General features: G+C 26.1%; 1 protein-coding gene across 2 annotated transcripts in view; it reads right to left on the bottom strand.

The window, feature by feature from the left end:
- Positions 1-23,615, bottom strand: part of LOC101241110 (squamous cell carcinoma antigen recognized by T-cells 3) — a 117,287-nt gene that overhangs the window by 42,899 nt on the left and 50,773 nt on the right. For both annotated transcript variants that reach the window (XM_065807200.1, XM_065807202.1), the window contains 6 exons: positions 22,024-22,148; positions 12,723-12,893; positions 10,919-11,023; positions 6,583-6,616; positions 4,778-4,888; positions 1,194-1,256 (listed from right to left, as the gene is read on the bottom strand). In XM_065807200.1, the coding sequence (XP_065663272.1) occupies positions 1,194-1,256; positions 4,778-4,888; positions 6,583-6,616; positions 10,919-11,023; positions 12,723-12,893; positions 22,024-22,148 (609 nt within the window). The remainder of the gene's footprint in view (positions 1-1,193; positions 1,257-4,777; positions 4,889-6,582; positions 6,617-10,918; positions 11,024-12,722; positions 12,894-22,023; positions 22,149-23,615) is intronic.

Below are 23,615 nucleotides of genomic sequence, written 5' to 3'. Positions count from 1 at the left end.
TGATATTAGTTAAATAAACGATGAAAATGTTTAATTAAAGCAATTTAAATATGCTTCTTTTAAAAGAAGTTCTGAAATTATATTATCATTAATAGTTGAAAAACTATCAGAGCATTTAAATGAAACAGCTATAAAAAACAAATTAGCAAGCTGAAAATATTCTTATCTCTGTTGATTAAAATAACTCAAAATATAATTATACCTTGCATAAAAGTTTATGTTTTCAAATATCTCAATTGACGTTAGCAATCTTAGAATTTTTGAAGTATGCTTACTGTCATTTAAAATCAAAGAGACTGAGCTGTAAAGACAATTTCTATCTTCAGCAATTTTGACACAAAAAAATAATATTTACTGAAAAGTAATATTAATGATAAAAAAATTGTAATTTTAGTATTACTTGTATCTGATGATGAGGTTTTATAAATGTCATTATTGCTTGATTTAAATTGTTATTATTATAATTGTCTTTGTTATTTTTATTATTACTTTCAATTGTATAACTGTTATTGTTTTACCTGATAATTCTATTGCTCTCCAAAAATAAACTTTTTATGTTTTTGTTAAATTTATTATTAGAATAACTTCAATTTGCTTTAAATAAAGTTAATAAAGAAACAAAATTGCTTTAAATAAATTTTGCTACGTCCCAGAAATTTTTTTCTCAAATTTTTCAAAAATAAAAGTGTTTATGTTTCAATAAAGTATATTTCTAGAAGATCTTTAGCAAAATTAAGTTTAAATTCAGTTTTAAAATTGTAAATCAATGATAAACTTTGCTTAAAAAAAAACTCTTTAAATTTTTCATATATTTTCATATATCTGAGAGGATTTCCCCCTTAGGTGTATCTTTCTTTTTATTAATAAGTTGTGTATGTTGTAATCTCTTGCAGCTTTGTCAGGGTATCAAGTTCAAAACATAAGAAGATTTATCAAATTTATGATCAAACATATCAGGAGATAAGCATTCCTGTTTATCAACGGCAACAAAACAAAATTTAAAGAAATAAAAAGCATAATAAAATTAGCAAATATTATTTTAACAACATTAAAAATAAAAATCCTAATAGCTGTCAGTCATCTTCAACAAATTCAAATGCACCTGCAACACTCAATGCAACACATTCAACCAAAACTCATTCTTAATCTCTTTCTTTTTTTTTGTAAAATTTTTTTAATACCACAAAACTTACGCTGATTCATATAGGTGATTGCTTCTTCAAATGATTGCCTTAGATTATCAACTTTCTCAGATTCTATAACAATAAAAACGAAATATGAAATAAAATAAGATATGTAAACTGGAGACTCACAAAGACAATTAGGTGAACAAAACATTTAAAACTAGCATAAATGACACAAATCATTCAAAATTAGGCAAACAACTAAGAAAAAACACATAGATTTTAACTAAATTATACTATAAAAAGAAAATTTTATAGCATGTTTAATTGGTTACACTGTGTAACCAATCATAATTATTTTATCCTTGGGTTGAAAGTGTGTTTTCCTAACTTGTTTTGGCAAAAACAAATAGAAAATGGTTGTTCCACAAAAACTTCTGTGGCCAAGACAATGATATATTGAAATTTTAGTGTCTACTGTTTAGTGTTTAGTAAATACTGAGCATTCTGTGGTTCCACAAAATTTTTGCTTCTGTGACCAGGACAATAATAATTTAACATTTGCGTGTTTTCAAGAAAATTCTGAGCATTCTTCTAGAATTTCTCTGAACTGCTTGAAGTGTCAAGAAGGTCTGAGAAATTTCCAGAATATTCTGTAACTTCAAAAAACTTTCTGAACGTTCTTGAACATTTTTAAACAGTACAAAAGTAGTCATACAAGTAGTGAAAAGGGCGAAAAATCATATTTAAGAGTTATTTATTAATTAGAATAGCAACAAGAGGTTTTTTGCAGAAGATTTTTTAAACTTGTGTGGATAATATATAAAGATATTATCCAAAAAGTATTCAGCGGAAGCAAGATGTGTGGTGCCTTAAAAATGTGTAAAATGTGTGGTGCCTTCAAAGCATACTTTGGCAAGCTTGTTGGGATCAGGACAAGTCCTGGGCATCACATTTCACATGCTAGTATTTCAAGACAGTACTTGAAGGTAAGTTAAACAATCATTTCAGGCTAAAAAATCTGTCAAGACATGGCTCTAAGGAAATATGATCTATATTTTTGCCCATTGGCTGGGCAATTACCTAATTTAATCCCTATACAAAACTGTTAGTAATCTCAATCTCACTAGTAGATCTGAGGAAAGCCATAATGAAAGGTTGAATTAAATTTTGGTATATAAAGTTCCGCAAATGTCTGTATATTGCAAGTCTCTTGTTGCTCCAATGCCACAAAAAATAAAGCCTGTTCAAATCATTTGAGATGTTATACAAAATGCTAAAAAATGTTTTATACTCTGACTTTTTTATTATTTTATGTTCATGTTGTTAAGATGTGGTTTATTTTGTAGAATTTTAATGATTTAGATATATGAAGCTTCTTTAAAGAAGTTACAATAGACAAAGTTTCCAAATTTATCGATGTACTATAGGAGAATAAGTTATATACTAATACGATACTCTAGATTAAGTGAGGTGTGAAATTTCCTGCTTCAAAAATTTATACAGTAACGACCAAAAAGATATCACTAAATACTCATAGCAAAAAACTGTTTTTGTACTGTATAGTAATGTATATTTATCACTAGAACTATGTTTTAATTCAAAAAACAACATGAACATAAAATAATACAAAGTCAGTATAAAACATTTTTTAGCATTTTGTATAGCAACTCAAATTTTTAAAACAGACTCTATTTTTTGTGGCATTGAGGCAACAAGAGACTCGCAATTGGGAAAGCATAAGTTTAGTGACCAGCGAACATTAACTTTGTGTTCTACAAACTGTTTAACTTCCTCTTCGTCTGATAACATGATACATTATTAGATTTTACCAGTCCAATTCTTGCGTTCTTTACAAAATGAGGCAATCACAAACATTTTTTTGACAAAGGCATGGCTTTAAAGCAGCACAGTAAAGTCGAAGTCCTAGGCTAGGTGTCATCAAACTGTGTGGGTACTAACATTTGCACTAGGAGACAGCTGAGTAAGATTTTGTGAGCTTCTTGCCTAAATGGTGTTGGTTATTAGAGTGAGTTCTTGGCCTTCCACAGGATTTTCCTGGATTGATACCATCTCTTAACTTGATCTGCTGAGTAATATTTTAAACAGTTTTCTAAGAGATCTTCAAATGTGCAGAAATCACTTGTTCAAACTTGTTGTCTTCCATTAAAAGTTTTGATGTTGTAGCCATGTTGTATTCAAAAACGATAATGATTGAATTAAATAAAATTTTAATGCATGTAAGATATTTTACTATAAGTTGATAAGAATGCAATCAAATATGCAGGCATAATTAATCAGTGTGTTGCCAACACTAATATCTGACCTTTTGGGTCAGATATTAGTATTGCATAAGTAGTAGTATCAATGCATAAGTAGTAGTATCAATTATACATAACTGTATAATTGATACTACTACTTATGCATTGATGATCTCATAAAACATTTATCCAAACAGTTCTTCGTTCGTTGGCCCTGTATAGCTCAGTCAGTGCCTGTTTCCATTCCCTTAAGAGGGCAGACCCATCTTCAACAGAGAACAGCAAGTCTAACAGCAAGTAAAATATTGGAAATACAAACTACAGTTTTTCAGCTACAGTCAAAGAGAAAAGGCCATACTTCCCTAATCAGAAAGAGAAGAGGCCATACTTCTCAAATCAGAAAGAGAAGTATGGCCTCTTTTTTTTCTGATTAGGTTTCAATAAATTTCTTTGTCCCCATTGTTTCAGGGACAGCATACACTATAGCACATTATCACAAAAAGACAGAGTATACTGTCCATTTTCCAGAGTTTGTCTAGTTTACTGTGAAAAAGGAAAGTTAAGTGGAGGTGCTGATAGAAAGTGCTTATGCATCCTCGCCACATCAAGTAAGGCCTCATCAAGCAATTCGTAACTGCAGTTGACAAAGCTGGCACCTTTTAAAAACCTCCAAGATGTTCAGTAATTGTCTAGAGTAAAGTAAGATTATTTTTATCAGACCACAGATCAAGAAGATTGTAAACAGGAGGAAGAGGCTTGGAACAATTGTTACAGTTCTTAACCTGGATAAAAACAAGGTTGAAAACTTAATTTCTTAAAAAGAATTATGCCAAAATGGAATGCAGAATATCAATCGAAATGCATAAACTCAATGCTCAACTTGATAAATTTAAGGAGAACATAAAAACTTACTAAGAGAAACAAAGTTGGTTTCATTCAGATATATTGGACTTTCAATGTCATTATCAAGGACAGCATAACAAAAACATGAACAGGAAATGGGGAAACATATGGGAAAAATACTTCATGAAAGTAATTTACAGTACACTCATAAATCTAGAAAATCTACTTATTTCAAAAGGTTTTTTGAGTAATTTTTTACTTTTTACTGTGTTTTTTACTGTTCAATATGCAACTGTTGTTGTGTATATGTTATCAAACCGCATGAATGAAAATATAAAATTTAGACACAAACAATTTAAGTATAACACTTTAAATCTAAGGACAAATTTGTGTTATTATAAAAACATAGTTTGGACTAATTCAAGACTTTTGGACTAATTCAAGACTTATTATCTTAAAAATATTTCCACAAATGTATGTTTCACTTTACACTAAGACAAAAAAATCAAAATCACAAAATACAATCAAAGTTAAACCTAAACTTTGTACCAAATGACGACTCAACAGCTTTTCTTCTATGATAATCACAATCTGCTAGCCATAACTGTAAGTAAGATGAGGCTTCAGAAAAACCACCTTTCAATGACTGGTTAAATACCTCTATTAAAACAAATTTCTTATACATACATACATATATATACATATATATATATATATATATATATATATATATATATATATATATATATATATATATATATATATATATATATATATATATATAAATATATATATATATATATATAAATATATATATAAATATATATATATATATATATAAATATATATATATATATATATAAATATATATATATAAATATATATAAATATATATATATATATATATATATATATATATATATATATATATATATATATATATATATATATATATATATATATTAGTGATGTACCGATTAATCGACATCGGCTTAATCGGCCACTTTTTGTACAATCGGAATCAGTATCGGCCTTTTTTTATTAATTTACCGATATGCATTACCGATGGCATTTTAATACTTTTATCCTGCATTTTGATAATAATTAAATAATAAATAATCTAAACTTTAAGCATCGCTTAGAATTTTTTGAAAAATTGAGAATTTTTTGAAAAATTTTTGAAAAAGTTTTAAAATTAAAAAATAAGACAAAAGCAACAAAAAAAACAGGTTTTCACTGATTTCTTTATGTATCTTTTGTAATATTTTTGTAGATTCTGTGGGTTTATTTGAAAAAATGATAAAATAAAGTTGAGGGAAGCAAAGGAACCTAAGTTTTTACGACAAAACCCCTTTTTCTGTACAAATACTTACTTAAGCAACTAACACCGCGGATAAGCATTTAACCAGGATGTCCACGCCTCCTTCCTTTCCAATGTGCATTATATGGCCAGATATTATATGTCAAAAATTTACCCGATTTAAAATTCTATGGCTTTATATCTTCAAAACTTTAATAATTAGTTAATTAATCGGTATCGGCATCGGTATCGGCCAAAAAAGTGTTATCGGTACATCACTAATATATATATATATATATACACACATATATATACACATACACACACACACACACATATATATATAAATATGTATATATATATATTTACACACACATATATATACACATATATATGTGTGTATATACAAAATAATTTTGTTACAAGTGAATTGTTAAATATCTTTAATAAAAAGTTTTTTTTTGAATTAAAGAATATTAGCTTTAAAAATCACTTTTTACTTTAATAAATTATTCACCTCTTATTTTTTCTCAAAACAAACTTTGATCCTTTTTTACATTTGTGATTCAAATTTGACAACATAAGAACTATATTTCTTTTTTATAGCTTTTCTCCCAAGCAACTTTCATTAACTTTCAATTAACTATAACTTGGGCAACTTTAATAAAAAATAACATTAAAACTTTGATTAAACTCACCTATGGGGGTAGTAGCAGTGTGGATGAGTACTCAGCTTATTTCTTTATTTAATAGGTTTGTATTTTAACATTATAGGGTGCAGAAGGGGGAGTAATAATAAGTATTAATTAAAAATAGACTAATCAATTTTATATATCAATGTTAATTAACCCAAAAATTAAAACAAAAATCAGTTATCTGGTGTAAATCTTTAGAACATAAAAATTGCATCAGATTTACCATCATGTTCACTTTCTATTAGGAACACAAAAAACTTTAATACTTTGATATTTGAATTCGTTGAAAAACCTGGTCAAAACTTTAAAATTTTAGTGGAGTTTAAACTGATTAAAAGAGCGTGTGTATAAACAAGTACCTTTTATTTCTGAATAGTCTTTATTACTCCGCTCCTAAAAATGTTTAAAAAAAAAAGTTGTATATGAACTACAATAAGAAATGACAAAACAGCTTTGTGTATTTACTGTAGGGCATTTCCAAAAATCACGCACAAAACATTGCATCTGTTGCATTAATTATTTTGAAAATAATGCACTTCGTAATCTCTGACTTAAATGACATTTATGTATATATATATATTTTTTATGTATATATTACAAAATATAATAGCTATGAGTCGCTTCATTATAGAATAAATTAATTTTTTAATGGAGTCACGCATGCAACAGAAAAAAGCAACAAAAAAAAAAACAACTAATAAATGAACCCTATTTTCCCTGAAAATGTATCAGTGACAGGTGTCTTGTTTTTTATAGATTTTTGGATTGCATTTTTGGAAATCAATCATGACTATCATAATTGAAAAATCATAAATAACATATATATCAATACTAATTATATCAAATGTACATTTAATTAAAAAACCATATTTTAATGTAGAATATTAAATACTAATAATGTATTATATATTTAATATATTATATTAAAAATAAGAAAATTAAAACATCAAATTTTTTACATTAAGTTTAGTTGTAACACTTTGGCTCAATAATAATGTGTTATGGTTATCAAAGTGTGGTTGCGGTATTAACAGTTTTAACTCACACAAGTCATGCCAGGAAAAGTTCTCTACAGATGGATATATAAAAATGAGTTCATTTTGTTCTATTAGAAATTTAATATGTGCCATATTATCTACAATTTTTAATACTTCGGCAAGGTATGTCTTTGCTCTACCAGCAGAATGCAATTCTACAAAGACGAATATACCAGGGATAATAGTATTAAATTTGTAACTTTCAGATGGAGATGATACCGTATTTACCAATAATGAAGAGGATGGTTTCTTAACAATTTTTACCATTTTTGATTGGTTACAAAAGAGCACCATCAACACTAAAAAGAAAAGAGTTAAGGCAACGAATACCCTTGACTTTAAATTTATCTTTGAGAAGCATCTCATTGATCTCACTTTGGTTTGCGGTAATAAACTCATTTGTAATCAAGATGATTTAAAAAAACAAATATTTAATAACCAAAAGTTTTGTATCTACAACTTTCATATTTAAGTTTTTTCTCTAAACAATGACTTACATTAATTTTGGAATTTTTTCACTTACAATCCTCACAAAATCTTCCTAACTGTGACAGTTTTCCAGATTTTACTGTTGCCCAAACTATTCTTTTTATTTCTCCATTTATGCTATCCATGTGATGTTGCAAAAAATAACCAACGAATCTCAACAAGAGCAGATGACAATTTGTACAAATTAATCATGGCTGTCATAACATATGAACCTTTGAATTGTGTTGAAGGACCATTGGTGAAAAAGTGTAATTTAAAAATACTTTGATAATAGCTTAATGACTGTTTGATAATGAACAAGACGGCATATTTACTATGAAGTAAACGACTGAATTCAATGCAATAAGAATGTGTATTAACGTTAGTTGCTGATGAACTCAGTAAGCAGATTGAATTTCATTCTGCTCCATTATAGTGTAATTTTCACTGAAATCCATCTGATTTTAATTAAATTTTTTAGAAGAATTAGAAGAATTAAAAATATAAATGGATGAACAGTTAGTTTATAAATATAACAAAAAAAGGTTAATACAAAAATAAGAAAGTTAAAGCAATATGCACCCAAAGATGTTAGTGGTTATTTGATTTTCTGCGCATTTTCTGAGGACCATTCTGAGGACCATTGGTCAAAAACAAAGAGCGATTTGTTTGAATCATCACCAAATGAGTCAATTACATTAAAAACATATATATTCATTAAACTTTGTCAAACCACAGTTCGATTTATATCCCATAAACATACAAGATTGGCAGTTTTGATTACACACAGATCTGTCAACTATGTCTAACATTATACTAAATCATTTTTTGAAATACATTCATTAACAACCTGAAATTTTCATTGTAAATGCAAAGGCAAACATTGTAGGGAAGATTGTTTACCAGCTTGATATAGAATGTTTGCAGATCGATAATCTTAGATTTTTTATTAATATGTTCACTTTTAAAAAGTGAATACAATTCTCCTATGGTCATCAGCATGGGACGAATTTGTTTCTGAGGGAAAACAAAATTTTTTTACAAAAACTGAAAACCTTATTAAATAAAATGGGATTTCTACATATAAATGATGTGTCATTCTTTTTTTTCATATTAATTGCATCATCTTTGCGACCTGGAGCCATTCTACTGATCTTTTCTTCCAAATAAAAATCAAGAACTTAACAATCAACATATCAGAAAGTTTTCACATGTAATAAGAATTTTTGTTTTTTGTGTTGAAAAAAATTTATATTTATTGCAAATTTTGAATAATTAAAAAAGGAAGAAAAACTTGTCTCCTATAATTTTACTTTTGGATAATCAAAATATCACATATCTTCTTTTGAATTCCATCTTAAAATCACAAATTGAAATCACAAATAGAAAAAATAATCATTTTTTAATTTCTTTTTTTTTTTGACTCACTGGTATAGAAATGCCCTGCAGCAACGATATTATACTTATTCAGCATAACAAATAAAAACAGTCAATATCAACAACCACCTGGACAAGGAAGATTAACAATATCAACAACCACCTGGACAAGGAAAATTAACAAAATACATCAATTTAGCAAAGATAAGAAGAATGTTAACAATAAATTGTTTAAACTGCACAAAATAATTTATACTGAATTATTTCATATATTGATATTGTTTATTGTAAATAATTTATAAAGCAATTAGCTAATTTACCATTTGAAATATAAAACAATAAAAATAAAACATAAAAATAATAACAAAAATTAAATAGTAATTATTTGTCAACACTTATTTTTGTGACGCACTTGACTTTAGTTCTTTCTTAAATAAGTACTATTTCATTATTTTGTAGAAAAACCCCCGAAAAACCTGCTAACTGAATTGCTCAGTAATCAGTGGTAATATCAGGTAGTTAAAAATAAAAAAAAAATCAATTTTAAAATCATCTTTTAAACCTAAAGTTAAATAGGATTATGTTGCTTCACAAATAGTGGTGACTATTTGGACTCACATCAAATCAAATTCTACTCAAATAGGTGATATTAAATAAAAAATCTTCTTTTGGATATAAATTTTTTTATTTATTAACAGAAATTCTCAAAAAAGGCTGGAAGCAACTACTAATTAAGTTAACGTAAAACAATAAAAAGAAAGCTTAAGAGTAAGGAAGCAATTGAAAGAAGATTTGAAAAACTGTCTGGAAATATAATATAAAAAACTGAAAATTGATTGTGTCAAGAAAGCATGAAGAATGGAGAGATTTCCAAAGCAATTTGCAGCTATTTTAATAAAGTTTTAGTTTTTAAAACATTAAAAAGTAATGAAGCATTTTGAAATGAAAGATTGTAAATACAGTTTTATTTTGTAATGTGATCAGAAAATTGTAAAACTGTTCAATAAATTAATTTTCTAAAAAATCTTTGAGTAAGATAAAACAATCAAAGTTATCAACAATCCAATCCAAAGTATATTATAACTCTGAGAAAAAAAATTTTGGATTATAAAGTCAAAAATGTGGTTTAATACATTCATATGGTTTAATACTTTAATACATAATTAATAAAACATAATATAAGCCATAAAAGCAACATATCTTTAAATAAACTATATTTAGAAACTTGCAGATATTAAAACATAATGGTGAACTATATTGAGGAACTTGCAGATATTAAAACATAATGTTAAATTATATTTAGGAATGTAGATATTAAAATACAATAATAAAATATTAAAAAAAAATTGTTTATATTAAAATATAACAGTGAACTATGTTTTACAAACTTGCTCATACTAAAATGTGACAGTGAACTATATTTAAAAACTTGCATCTATCAAAAGATAACAGTAAACTAAAAAATTAAAGAACTTACAGACACCAAAATTTTCAATTTTTTAGTGATAGTAACAACATAATAAATTGGTTTTACAACTTGAAATGATTTTCAAAACATATTTATGACATTTATACCGCAACGAATTGTATATTTAAATACAGTTAACAATTACAGTTATTTATTGATGTAGTATATACAATTATATGTATATACATAAAATTATTTTAAATTAGATTATGGATGCACTATATGCAATTTTACGTATATAGTGTGGAGATAATTTTCTGTAGATAGTGTGGAGATAACTAAAAAACATAAAATAACAATATTCCAATTGAATAAAAATTGTTTTAAACTATTTGAAACACATACCAGAGCATTTATGTATTTGACCCATAATGAGCTAACCCACGGACAATTTCTTACAGATCTTACATGAGCAACTAAGGCTATATCTGGAATCTTTAACTTGTAATCCTGCAACAAGAAAAATTTATATCAATTATAACTATAACATAGTTTAAATTATTGGGTCATCCTTAAAGTACACACCTCAAACACAAATTCTTATATCTATATATATATATATATATATATATATATATATATATATATATATATATATATATATATATATATATATATATATATAAAATAAATAAATATATATATATATATATATATAAATACACACACACACACACACAAGAGTTTGTTTGCATCATCATCATCATCATCATCATCATCATCATCATCATCATCCTCATCATCATCATCATCATCATCATCATCAGCATCATCATCATCATCATCATCATCATCATCATCATCATCATCATCATCATCATCATCATCATCATCATCATCATCATCATCATCATCATCATCATCATCATCATCATCATCATCATCATCATCATCATCATCATCATCATCATCATCATCATCATCATCATTACCATTAATATTATTAGAAATTTAATGATAAAATAAAAATACACAACTTAATCAACTTGATGTTTTATTTTTATGCTCATATATTAACTATAAATATTAGAGATAACCTTAAAAGAATTTATATTAATAAACTTAAGCTATCATTAAATTGGTAGTTTTTATATCTTTAAAATTACTTGCTTAATTGCTTCCAAGTTTTTACAGATGATGATGAGAGTATAATTTCTCACTTTAATAGGTATTTAAAATGTAAAACGTTTGAATATTAAATAATACTAAATATCTCACTTTATGATTTAATGAAAAAATTAAAAATTTTATTTTTTAAGTGTATTAGTCAGCCTTTAAAAATATATTGCAAACAATATATATTTGTTAAATGTTGATAAGTTAAAGATATAATCAAAAAATTACTTCTATTCACCTAAAAACAAATCCAAAAAAAGGTCAAATTAACCTGTATCATTAAAAACAGATTCAAAAATAGATTTCAGTACCAATAAATTTTAATTATAATGAAACTAATATAATTAATATTTATTAATCATATTTAATATTAATACTAATATAATTAATATTTATTAACTATACTAATACTATTAACAAATATTATTATATTAGTATCAATAAATACTAATTATAATGTGTATGATAAAAAACAAACCCAAAAAAATAGTATGTATATATAAAAATAGTATGTATCAATAAATACTAATTATAATGTGTATGATAAAAAACAAACCCAAAAAAATAGTATGTATATATAAAAATAGTATGTATCAATAAATATTAATTATAATGTGTATTATAAAAAACAAACCCGAAAAAATAGTATGTATATGTAAAAATAGTATGTATCAATAAATACTAATTATAAGTAAATAATATGATTAAACTGATTATTTTTATTTTTTAAATAATTAAAGAATTAGGAGCCTTAAAATCATTAAATGATTTTAAGGCTCTTAATTCTATATATAAATAAATAAAGGATATTAATTTACTGTACCTATTAATTGGTCAAATTTAAAAAATATGAACAATCAATAGATACAGTAAATTAATAGATCATTTACCTTATATAGTATATATTATATGCATGTATTAAACATAATTCATAAACAGTTTAGTAAATATAGTAATTGCTAATAATATATTCATTGACAAATAGTAATAAATTGTAAGTAATTGTAACCAAGAATAATTGATTTAAAGTTACCAAATAATTTAAGTATTTTATCCATAGTTCATGTTCAAGACAATGATCTTTAATAGCTCTTTCAAAAATAGATTGTATTCTTGCTGGATCGCCATCTTTTATTTCATAATTAATATAATTTAAATACTCTTTTAAACTAGGTACATTTGTAGCAGTATTAATTGATAATTTCTAAAATAAAAACATAATTAAACATATATATATATATATATATATATATATATATATATATATATATATATATATATATATATATATATATATATATATATCATAATTTTATATATATATATATATATATATATATATATATATATATATATATATATATATATATATATTTATATATATATATGTAGTTAAAACTTTATATAAATAATTAATATTGAATTTCTAAATATACTAAAATATGTTGTTGTTTAAAACTAAAATAAAAAAATAAAAAAAAATACATTCTTTTTGAATGTGCTGTTACCTATTTTCACAAAGTTTGTTTGTACATTTACATTTTTGATAGTGAAAACTTTAATGAAAAGATTTTAAAAACTCAATATTGCAATTAAGACTGAATAATGCAAATAATATATAAGTATTGCAAATAAATATTTATTTACATTCTGAAAAAATCTGGAAAAAAATAAACAAATTTTGTTTAATTAAGAATATCTCATGTGTTCGAAAATGTTTTAATTTATATGTAAGCTTTGTTTAATAAAAACTTATTTGTAAAAAACTTTGACATAAAAAATGTTTTTGTAAAAATTGCAATATGTGATATAATAAATTGGGTAGTGTAAAGAACTTTCTAGGTCATACCTATTTTATTTATTATTTATAGATAGAACTAAAAATTGTTTGCTATTACTAGTAGTTATCAGTAATTGCAATTACTGATATAGTTGCAGTACCAGTGGAGTGTATATAAATCAACTGACTTAAATAGGGATATGTGCAGTGAAGTGTACATACATTGACTGACTAGGTTTAAGTTTAGGCTTAGGTTCTGTTCTTTAAAAATATGTTTCAGTATTTATTTAAATAATATTTATAATTTAATTTATATTAAAAAAATATTAAATTAAATTACACAAGTTTTTTAGGTAAAAATAATTAATAATAACTTATGCTTAGATAAAAGCATACAAATAATTAAAAATTTGTTGCACTATTTGGATATCCGGAAAAAATAAAATTTTAAAGAAATGTCTGGAATTTGGGAAATATCTGGGAAAAGATAATACCTGTACTTTGTAACACATTTTGAAACATTTTTATAATTTTTTAGAATTTTAAGGCATTTTGTAAACTTTCAACAGCTGCTTATAGCTTTTAAAACATCCTAGGACTTTTTTTATACAGAACTGTCTTTAACTTTTCAAAATATTCTAGACATTTCTAGAACAACCAAAAACTAGATATTTATATCTAATATAATGCAGCTGTTTATGTAAACAGTTGTAAATATAAACATTTACGATTGCATTGAGTTGCATTAACAGCTACATATCAATTGTTTGGTCAAGAAACATTCAATACCATTTTTTTTATTTCTTATTTTCAGAGATATCTAATAAACTATTGATTTAGATATTGAAAAAGTAAGAGAAAATGTAACGAGATGAATCACTATATATTATTGCTGAATGTAATAGTAGTATTAATGGTCATTTGTGCATGTTAGCAAAACCTGTGACAGATATTGAATTCAAGATAATAGTGAGAAAGAGTCTCTCAATATTCTTTTATAAGAAAATTTAAATGAAAGTCTATGCAAATATCAAAATCATGTAAATTTTATGATATGGAAATATCATAAAATTTACATGATTATCATAAACTTGTTTGTAAAAAACTAAATAAGTTTTAGCTTTTTACAAACAAGTTTAGTTTGATGAAAGAAAAAGACTATGTAATATATACATGTATTTAGAATACAATAAACTAGAAAAATAACTATAAAATTGTTTTGTATTGCATTTTAAATAAAATAAAAAAAAAAAATTAAAAAAAGCAAGCTGATGATTTAAACTTGCAGCGACCTTAACTCTTTCAAAACCAGTAAGGGGGTTTTAAAAAGTGTGTTTATATTAAGAACATAATTAAAAATTCTAATTTTATATTTAAAACAAATCATTTCATTAAATTTATTTTATTTAAAAATAAAAAAAATTTTAAAATTACCCAATATAAAGATAATGATGAAATTTAGAGTTTTACAACTATTTTAGCACGCCCCCGTTAAGCATTCTTAACCAAGTACGCGGCAATGACAGATTTTAGAAAACTATACTAGAAAACTATTAGAATACTATACTGCATAAAGTATTGGAAGAGTCAACTCAGACGCTATTAACTTATACGCGAGGCATTGTAGATGTGCACGCAGTAAGTATTTGAACTTCTTATTTAACTTTTAACAGTCTCTGAAATATCTAGGGATGTACTAAATTTTGGTCGGATTTTTTTTCTTTTAGATCAATTTGCTTTTGGATGTAAATAAACTTTCTTTTTTACTTTTTTTTTTATGACATGTGACACAGGCTGTGTAAATAAATCAAAAAATCATTATCCTACAGAGCAATGAAGAACTATAGGTAAACCTAGGTAAAAAATACAAATGTAAGCTTATTTTCAGAAACAGTAGTATTGCAAATACATTTGCAAAAATTACATTTTTATTTTTTACCCCAGTTTACCTTTAGTTCTTTATTGTTCTGTAGGATGAGTTTTTGATTTATTTACACAGCCTGTGTCACATATCATAAAAAAAAAAGTAAAAAAAAATTTTAATTCCAGTCAGAAGCGAATTGATCTAAAAGACAAAAATTCCGGTCGGAATTCTGGTGCATCCCTAGAAATATCTTTGAATCTCTCTTTTATTGTATATTTTGTAATTTTTTAATCTATTTTAAAAGTTACTAAAGTTTTTAATTTTTTAGTTAATTAAACATGTTCTGTTTTGTAGGTGATGTATTGAAACTATGTAGGTTTTAAATCCTAACACATTGTAGGTTTTAAATTCTAACTTATCTTTATCTTCAATTTTAAAGTTTATATTTATCTAAATGTAAAGTAGTTATATATTTAGTTATGGTCTGTTTAAATAAAATGTGTTTGATTTTCTAAGTTGTGAAATTGCAGTATCTTTTTTTTATTTTTCTGTCATAGCTGATGACATGGGTTTCAAAGTGGAGGGGCACAATTGTCTACTCCTAAAAAAAAGTCCTCTATATATTTGATTAGGCGATAAGATACTCTCTCAATTTTTATCACCTAATTAATTACCCGAAAATTTACCAAAAGTAAAGTTGGAAGATATAGAGTGGGCAGTCGAAAATTCTTAACTACATCTACAAATAGAACAAGTATTTAAATGTTTTTAGTTTAATTTTTTTTTTTAATTGATCTATTTTTTAAATTTTGTCTGTAAATAAATAAATTAGTTGAAAAATACCAAATTTTTTTTCTTTTAATATCAATATAAATTAACACTAAGTTATATTTATAAAAAAATTTTGTTGAAAAATTATACATTTTGTTTTCACACTAAACACTATCAAAACATGCAAATCTATCAGAACATGCAAAATATTATAATGATTTGAGAGCTACTGTGACAGTGTTTATGATTCTCTGTGTCAAAATAAAATATTGTCAATTAAGATTTTGTAAATACTTTAAATTGCAGTTAATAATTTTCATAACAATCAATAGTTATCACTGAATTAGGTATTAATTCATAGGCATCTAATAAGTTCTTAACGTAAGAACCTAAAAATCAATTTTTCACAGCTATTTATTTTATTGATTGTTGTTAAAACTTTACCTTTTTAAATTTAGTTGTTATTCTATTCTTTAGTTCTACTATTTTAGTTTGGTGCTCTACCAACCATCATAAGTTTACTTTGTCTACTGTTAGAATATGGTTTTAACATAGTAAACTTTAATTATTTAAAATTTACTATGTTGGTCATTAACTAAGAGTTTAAAAAGAAATTAGTTTGCCACAATCAAGGTAAGAATAATTTTATTTTCTGGTCGAATTACAAAATTTGTTTGCACTGATAGCTTTAATGTTTTTTTATTTTGTGTAATATCTAATTGTCTTTGCAATAAATGACTTTTCTTACAGATTGACTATTTTTAACATCAGTAACAAATTGGTTTGTAGTGTTAGTATGTTTTTACTTCTTTTATCATAACTTTTTCCATTTTAGATATATCTTATAATGCTTTTTCAGTATATTGCAGAACAAATAGAGGGCCCACATCTCATAAGGCACATAAGGTCGGGGTTTAAATTTAGGACAAAAGCCCCCCCCCCTTTTTTTTTAAATATAGACAGTGGATCCTGTAGAAAGTAAAGTATAAGGAGGGAGATTGGTGAGAAAAAAATATGCTGCATCTATAATTAGTATTTTTGTAGTTGGTTAATCTACCAATTGTTAATTGATAATGCAAATTTAGTTAAATACTTTTGTAAATGTATACTTTTCTTTATATGTTTTGTTTTGTTATTATGTATAAATAAATTGATTCCAGTTAATAAATAGTGTATTTTTTCCTTTTTTTAATTCAATTACTTTTTTTAGATTAATCAGATAAGGTGTTAGTTCAATATAGACATTCAATTGAAAACTATTGAAAATTGTTATGTTTTGTTAATTTGTTAATAAATGTTTAAACAAAAATATCTTTTATTTTAAAAAGCTATTAGGCATTTTTTTGAGACCACAATCCGCAATGATTTGTCTTTTATCTATGTGAACAAAAGCCTATGCAAATATCTAACATGTAAACTTCAAGCTATGTAAATTATTAAAAACAATATCAAACTTTACAGATTTACTTTTACTTGAAAATTTCATTTTGACAATATCTCATTAAATTTGATTTATAGCATTTATATGCTGTTCAAATCCTTTCCTTTACACACTTAATTTTTTTAAAAATCTTTTCCAATTTTCTAGAATAGAAAGTAAAACATTTGTAAAGGCCTATAGATGTTACATGTATAACATATATAAAGTTTTATATACTATAACAAATGAAAGGGAAATTTTTAAAAAGCCTAAAATTTCTATAAACATTAAAAAGCTTTTAAAAAATTTTTAAAAACATGAAAACACTGTTAGAAATTTGTTGCGTATATGTCATGATACAGATGGTACCATATATGAGTACATATATGTCAAATTTACTTTTAATCACTCAGCAACATTAATAAACTTTCTAGACATACTACTGTACAAAAATGAACAAGGGAACATTAACACGACCATATACCGAAAACCAACTGACACAATGGAACTACTTCATTATGACTCACATCATCCAATACACACCATATTGGGCACCATATACAGCCAAGCTCTTAGATACTGCACTATCAATACAGAATTTACCAACCTTCAAAAAGAACTTCAAAAATACCTAACTATGACACTAGTACTAAGGGACTATCCTCTGCACATCATCAACAATAACATTAAGAAAGTACTTTATAAAACGCAACATGAACTCATCAACAACAGGCAAGCGCAGGAAAATACGAAAGACTAATGATAGCTACGCCATATACTCCCATTGGACAACAAATCAAATTTAATAACTGGAATATGATTGACCCAGACTTACAACTACAGGACATATTTCCACACAAACCACTATCAGTACATACAAACTTAAAATCAATAAAGACTTACTAGTACACACTAAACACCAACAATAACAACTGTACAAAAGAATATCAGCTTTTATTTCAACCCCTCTATCAACAACATCATCTAAATGGAAATGCAAAACCTTTTAAGAAAAAAAACTCTGGTTCATCAAGACTCTACAAACTAACGCAAATTTATCATCAGCGTTTGAGACCTCGCTTGCCTCAGTCACTTATTCAGCATAAAAGTCATTTCTAAAACCGCATGCTATTCTGTTTGAACTCTGATACAGAGCGGTGAGTTTAAAATTACTTCAATTTATTTACATTCTTTAGATATTTAGGCGGATTAAGATTCTTACCAATCTTTACATGACCTGTATAGAACTGTTCATTTATAATTCTAAATTTAACTTTTATAACAACGACAGAATGATGTTCATCATCAAGAACACATTTTACATCCTTGTCATGATTTAAACCAAAAAGATAATATTTACTTTGAAAATGGTAAGCACGCATGTTTTTGTTACTTAACTTTCTTTTATTCTATTCACAATTATATTTAAAGACAAAGTATATGTACCAATATTTATTAGTAAGGGGATCAATGTCTATGTTTTCTCTCAATTAGTTGCATATTACTAAGTTTTAAACTATAGTTATAGTTTATAAATATCTACCAATATGACTATCACTTTATGTTGTATGTCTGTGGTACATAATAAATGTCATATGATATCTATGTGAATATTTACATTGACATTCACAAGTAGATAAACAAAGACCCTGGTCAGAGTTGGCCAATAAAAAAACAAACCATCCCATCACAAAATACTGGTGTTTTACAAATTTTGAGCATGTGCTCAATTTTAGCAAGGTAGTGTTCACAGGGTGTTGACCATTGGTCAGGAGCCAGACCTTCGAAACTCCCTGATGACAATTAATGGTCCTGATGAGAATGTAATCTTGACACCTATATTTTAATCATCTACTACTCAATACATTATGCTTGTCATTCTAAGGTTTATACTAGTATTTCTAGAATTCATATTTGTTGATTTATGCCTATAGGGTTATACTTTATCCAAATTTGGTCATTAAAACATTACTCTATTTAACACAATAAATGTGTGAAATAGCCATTTTAATATGTATAATACATATAAATAATTTATGGATGCTTTGGAATATATATTTCCATGGGGGTATATATGTGTGGATCGTTCTTAGATTGATTCACGTGCATGTGTAGACGTCTGCTAACACGCTTTACAGGTTATAAATTACTATTTTTGGACTCTAAATACAACTTTATTTTACGTCCATATTTTGGAATCATTTCAAACAGGTAGAAATTATAAATTATATTTTAGAAGGAGTAAGGTTGATTTCTATGCTCAATTTATCTTGTTTTACTTAGTAGTTAATTAAATATTAGTAAATATTTGCAATTCACGATTTTGTTCTTGGTGTGTTTGCAGATATTCCGACCCATAATCTTCTAATGGCACGTGGAAAGGAGTTGTCATTCGCGAAACGTGCGCAAATTATGGTGCTCCATCAGCAAAACTTCTCTAAAAAGAGAATTTCAGCCATTCTGGGGTATCCCGATTGGCAGTCATCAAAGGGATTGGTAGAGCAACAGAGTTGGGTACACTGGATTCACGCAAAAGATCTGGAAGACCACGTGTAACTTCATTATCAGCTGATCGTCTCATCCAAAGGGCCTGTATCCCACGTGGTCCTCCTCAGCTATATCATCATCCATGTTGGACCCACCAAGTTCACGAACAATGAGGAGGCGATTGGTAAACGATTTCAATCTCTGATGCTATGGTGCTGCAAAAAAAGCCAAGTTGACTGCTAAAAACATCAAAGACCGATTGGCCTTCTGCAGGAAGTACCGGCACCGGATGGCAGAAAACTGGAGGAATGTGATGTTTTTGGACGAAGCTACCTTCACTCAGTTTCAATCAAAGTCATGTCGTGTTAGGAGACCACCAAATCAACGTTTCAATGCCAGATATGTAACACAAACGGTAAAGAAGTCACCTACGGTCATGATTTGGGCAAGCTTTAGCACTGCGGGCAGGGGAAGTATCTGGTTCATGCCACGAAATACAACGATCAATGGTCAGGTCTACCTTAGTATCCTACAAGAGAAACTTCCCCATCATATAGGGATACTCAATTGCACCACATTTCAGCATGATGGTGCTCCCTGCCATTAAACAAAGGCAGTGAGTAGTTGGCTTCGGGATTCTGGGATTGAAGTCTTAGGTCCATGGCCTGGATCAAGCCCAGACCTCAATCCCATTGAAAATATGTGGACCTTAATTAAACAAAAGGTTGCTGAGCAAGCACCGACGTCAGAAAAGGATCTAACAGAGGTTATAAAGCGTGTAGAAGTGAGTCAGCAGTATTGTGAGAATTTGGTGACCTCGATGCTCAGGCGAATAGAAGCTGTTCTGAAGAGTCGAGGACAATATACAAAATACTAACTGTGGATTTTTAATGACCTACTGACTGTAGATTAATTTCGTATTGTTATGGTAGTTATATAATATATGACAAAATGTGTCGTTTCCTTCAAAAATGCAAGGGTGTTCCAAACTTTTGGCCAAAGCTGTATATATATTTATGTATATACCTCTAGACAGATACATACCTATTTGTATGTATATGTATGCGTGTGTGTGTGTTTATAAATTTATAACATATATATTGTGTGTGTGTGTGGGTATATATATATATATATATATATATATATATATACATACATTAAAATGGTCAGTGTGGAGTAGACTTACCATGAACAGTATTATACAGGTCATGGTAAGTTTCTAATTTCACATATTTAAGACATCTCATGCTTTTTTTAACTTTTCATACCGATGGTAATTAATTAACATTTTTTTATTGGCACTAAATTCAATAGAACTCTCATTTTGGGATGGCGGAAATTTTGCATAGCCATAACTTGCAAACGTTATAAGATTATTGGAGATAATTGTACTATGCTATATAATAGCAGCCATAAGATGGTTACGGTAAAGTTGAAAACGAAGAGATAAACATAATAATGAAAAAAACAATTAATTAATTTCAAGCAGATATTCTAATTACTATTTAGACTGGTACTAATATCCAATCTGTTGATAAATAGCAATTCGCACAACAACTAAAGAAACATTTAAAGTTTTTTTAAATTAATTATAAAGGAAAATTTTTTTTTTTTCATAGCTTTAAAAAGTAAACAATGATTATAGTTTTTCTATACATATATAGTTATTTTTTTACCGATTACTAAAAATTATTGAAGTAAGGAATAAGTATAGAAAAAGTCGGTGTTGAATAAATGTACCAAAACCCGTATTTTATGGGTGATGACAGCTAGTTAATATTTAATAAGAAGGAATTCAATAAAGATATCCGCTAAGAAAAAAAGTTAAAAAAAAAATAACTTTTTTATCATAAGATTAGGAAGCAATTCCTAATCTTATGATAAAAAACTAAAAACACATAACCTTATAGATAATAACATTATAGCACTAATATGACTTATACATTATTTTATATATAGTAGTTATACATTTTGAATATTTGATTTAATACATTTTGTAGATATTAACTTACAAGCTTTTCTTCATATTCTGTACATAAAGAAAGTTTCTGTAAAGCTCTTTCATAGCTGCGATGAACCTCACTTGGTATAGATTCTGTTAACCAATCTTCATAAATTTTGAATGTTGAAGACATTCCTTTATTTAAAAACACATGAATTATTTGTCTTTTATAAGTTAATTTAATATCTAATGGTTTAAATTATATATATATATATATATATATATATATATATATATATATATATATATATATATATATATATATATATATATATATATATATATATATATATATATATATTAAAAGGTGTGCTGGACAGCAGAGATTAAACTACAGAGAAATGACAAATTTCCCACAACTAAAACTGAAGGTAACAATAAAGATATTTAAAAAAAAAAAAAATGAAATTTTTGTCAATTTGGAAGATTTATATCTAAATTATTCTGAGAAAGATTTTTATAAAAATTACAAAAAATAAGGAGAGAGTCATTTCAAACAGAATCTTCCTATTTTCAATAAATAATTGCCAAAATCAATTTAGGACATAATGTATATATATACAATATGTACATTTTTATAGAATATATATACAATATGTACATTTTTATAGAATTTCAAATAAAAAAACTTCAAAAAATTATCAATTAGTATAATTCATTCTCCTCAATAATATATTTTAGTAGATATATTAAAGAAAGAGGAAATTAAGAAAATTTTGTAGGATATATCCATAAATAAACAACTTAAAACTTGGTTTACACCCCAGTTTATGTAAAAATTATTCCAAATATGACACATGTTATTTGTAAAAATATTTTATCTAAAAATTGACCAAAAATGCATTTAACTGTTTAATCAATTTTTCAATAGAAACAAACTTGTGTGCACTTTTTATAAACATACAAGTAAGAAATGGTTTTAGCCCATGGCTTACATTTAACATTAAAAAAAAAATTAACCTAATTTTTAAAGAAAACTTGAATTACAAAGCCTTTTAGGAAAAAAAAACACAGAAGAAACAGTTGTAAGATAAAAATTCTTGATAGAAAAAAATACTTGCACTGCGATGAATTTTGGATGAAAATTCAAATAAAATCTTAAGTTATTTGAAAGTCAATAAAAATTTATAACCATATAAAAATAACATATACTTGCTGCCTTCTTCACTTTTTAATAAAATAAAGAAAGCAACTGAATCAAAGAACCTTCCTCCAGTTTTTCTAAAGAATATCACCTCTGTTATACTAAAACAGTTACACCATAACTCATTAAATTCAACAGATATTGTTATATCACCATAGAAATCTACTTAAGTTACACCACTTTTTAAGTTGGAAAACTCTGATAAAGTAAAAAATTATTGTCTTATCTATTTTACCAGCATTTTCAAGAATTTTTGAATTCCTTTTGATAATCAATAAATTGGGCAGTTCATACCCAATTCATGGATTATCAAACTGTACATTTAATGTCTTAAATAGACATTAAAAGATTTAGTTTAGTAGCACATCAATGTTTACAGTAATTTGAAACAAGATTTTACAAAAATAAAACACCAAAATAAAAAAAGAATAACATTACTAAGTACCTATCAAAAATTA

Source organism: Hydra vulgaris, chromosome 10, assembly GCF_038396675.1.
Source record: "Hydra vulgaris chromosome 10, alternate assembly HydraT2T_AEP".
In the NCBI taxonomy this organism is placed as follows: Eukaryota; Metazoa; Cnidaria; class Hydrozoa; order Anthoathecata; family Hydridae; genus Hydra; species Hydra vulgaris.
The sequence above is the reverse complement of the archived record's forward strand: the minus strand, read 5'-3'. Positions and strand labels throughout refer to the sequence as shown.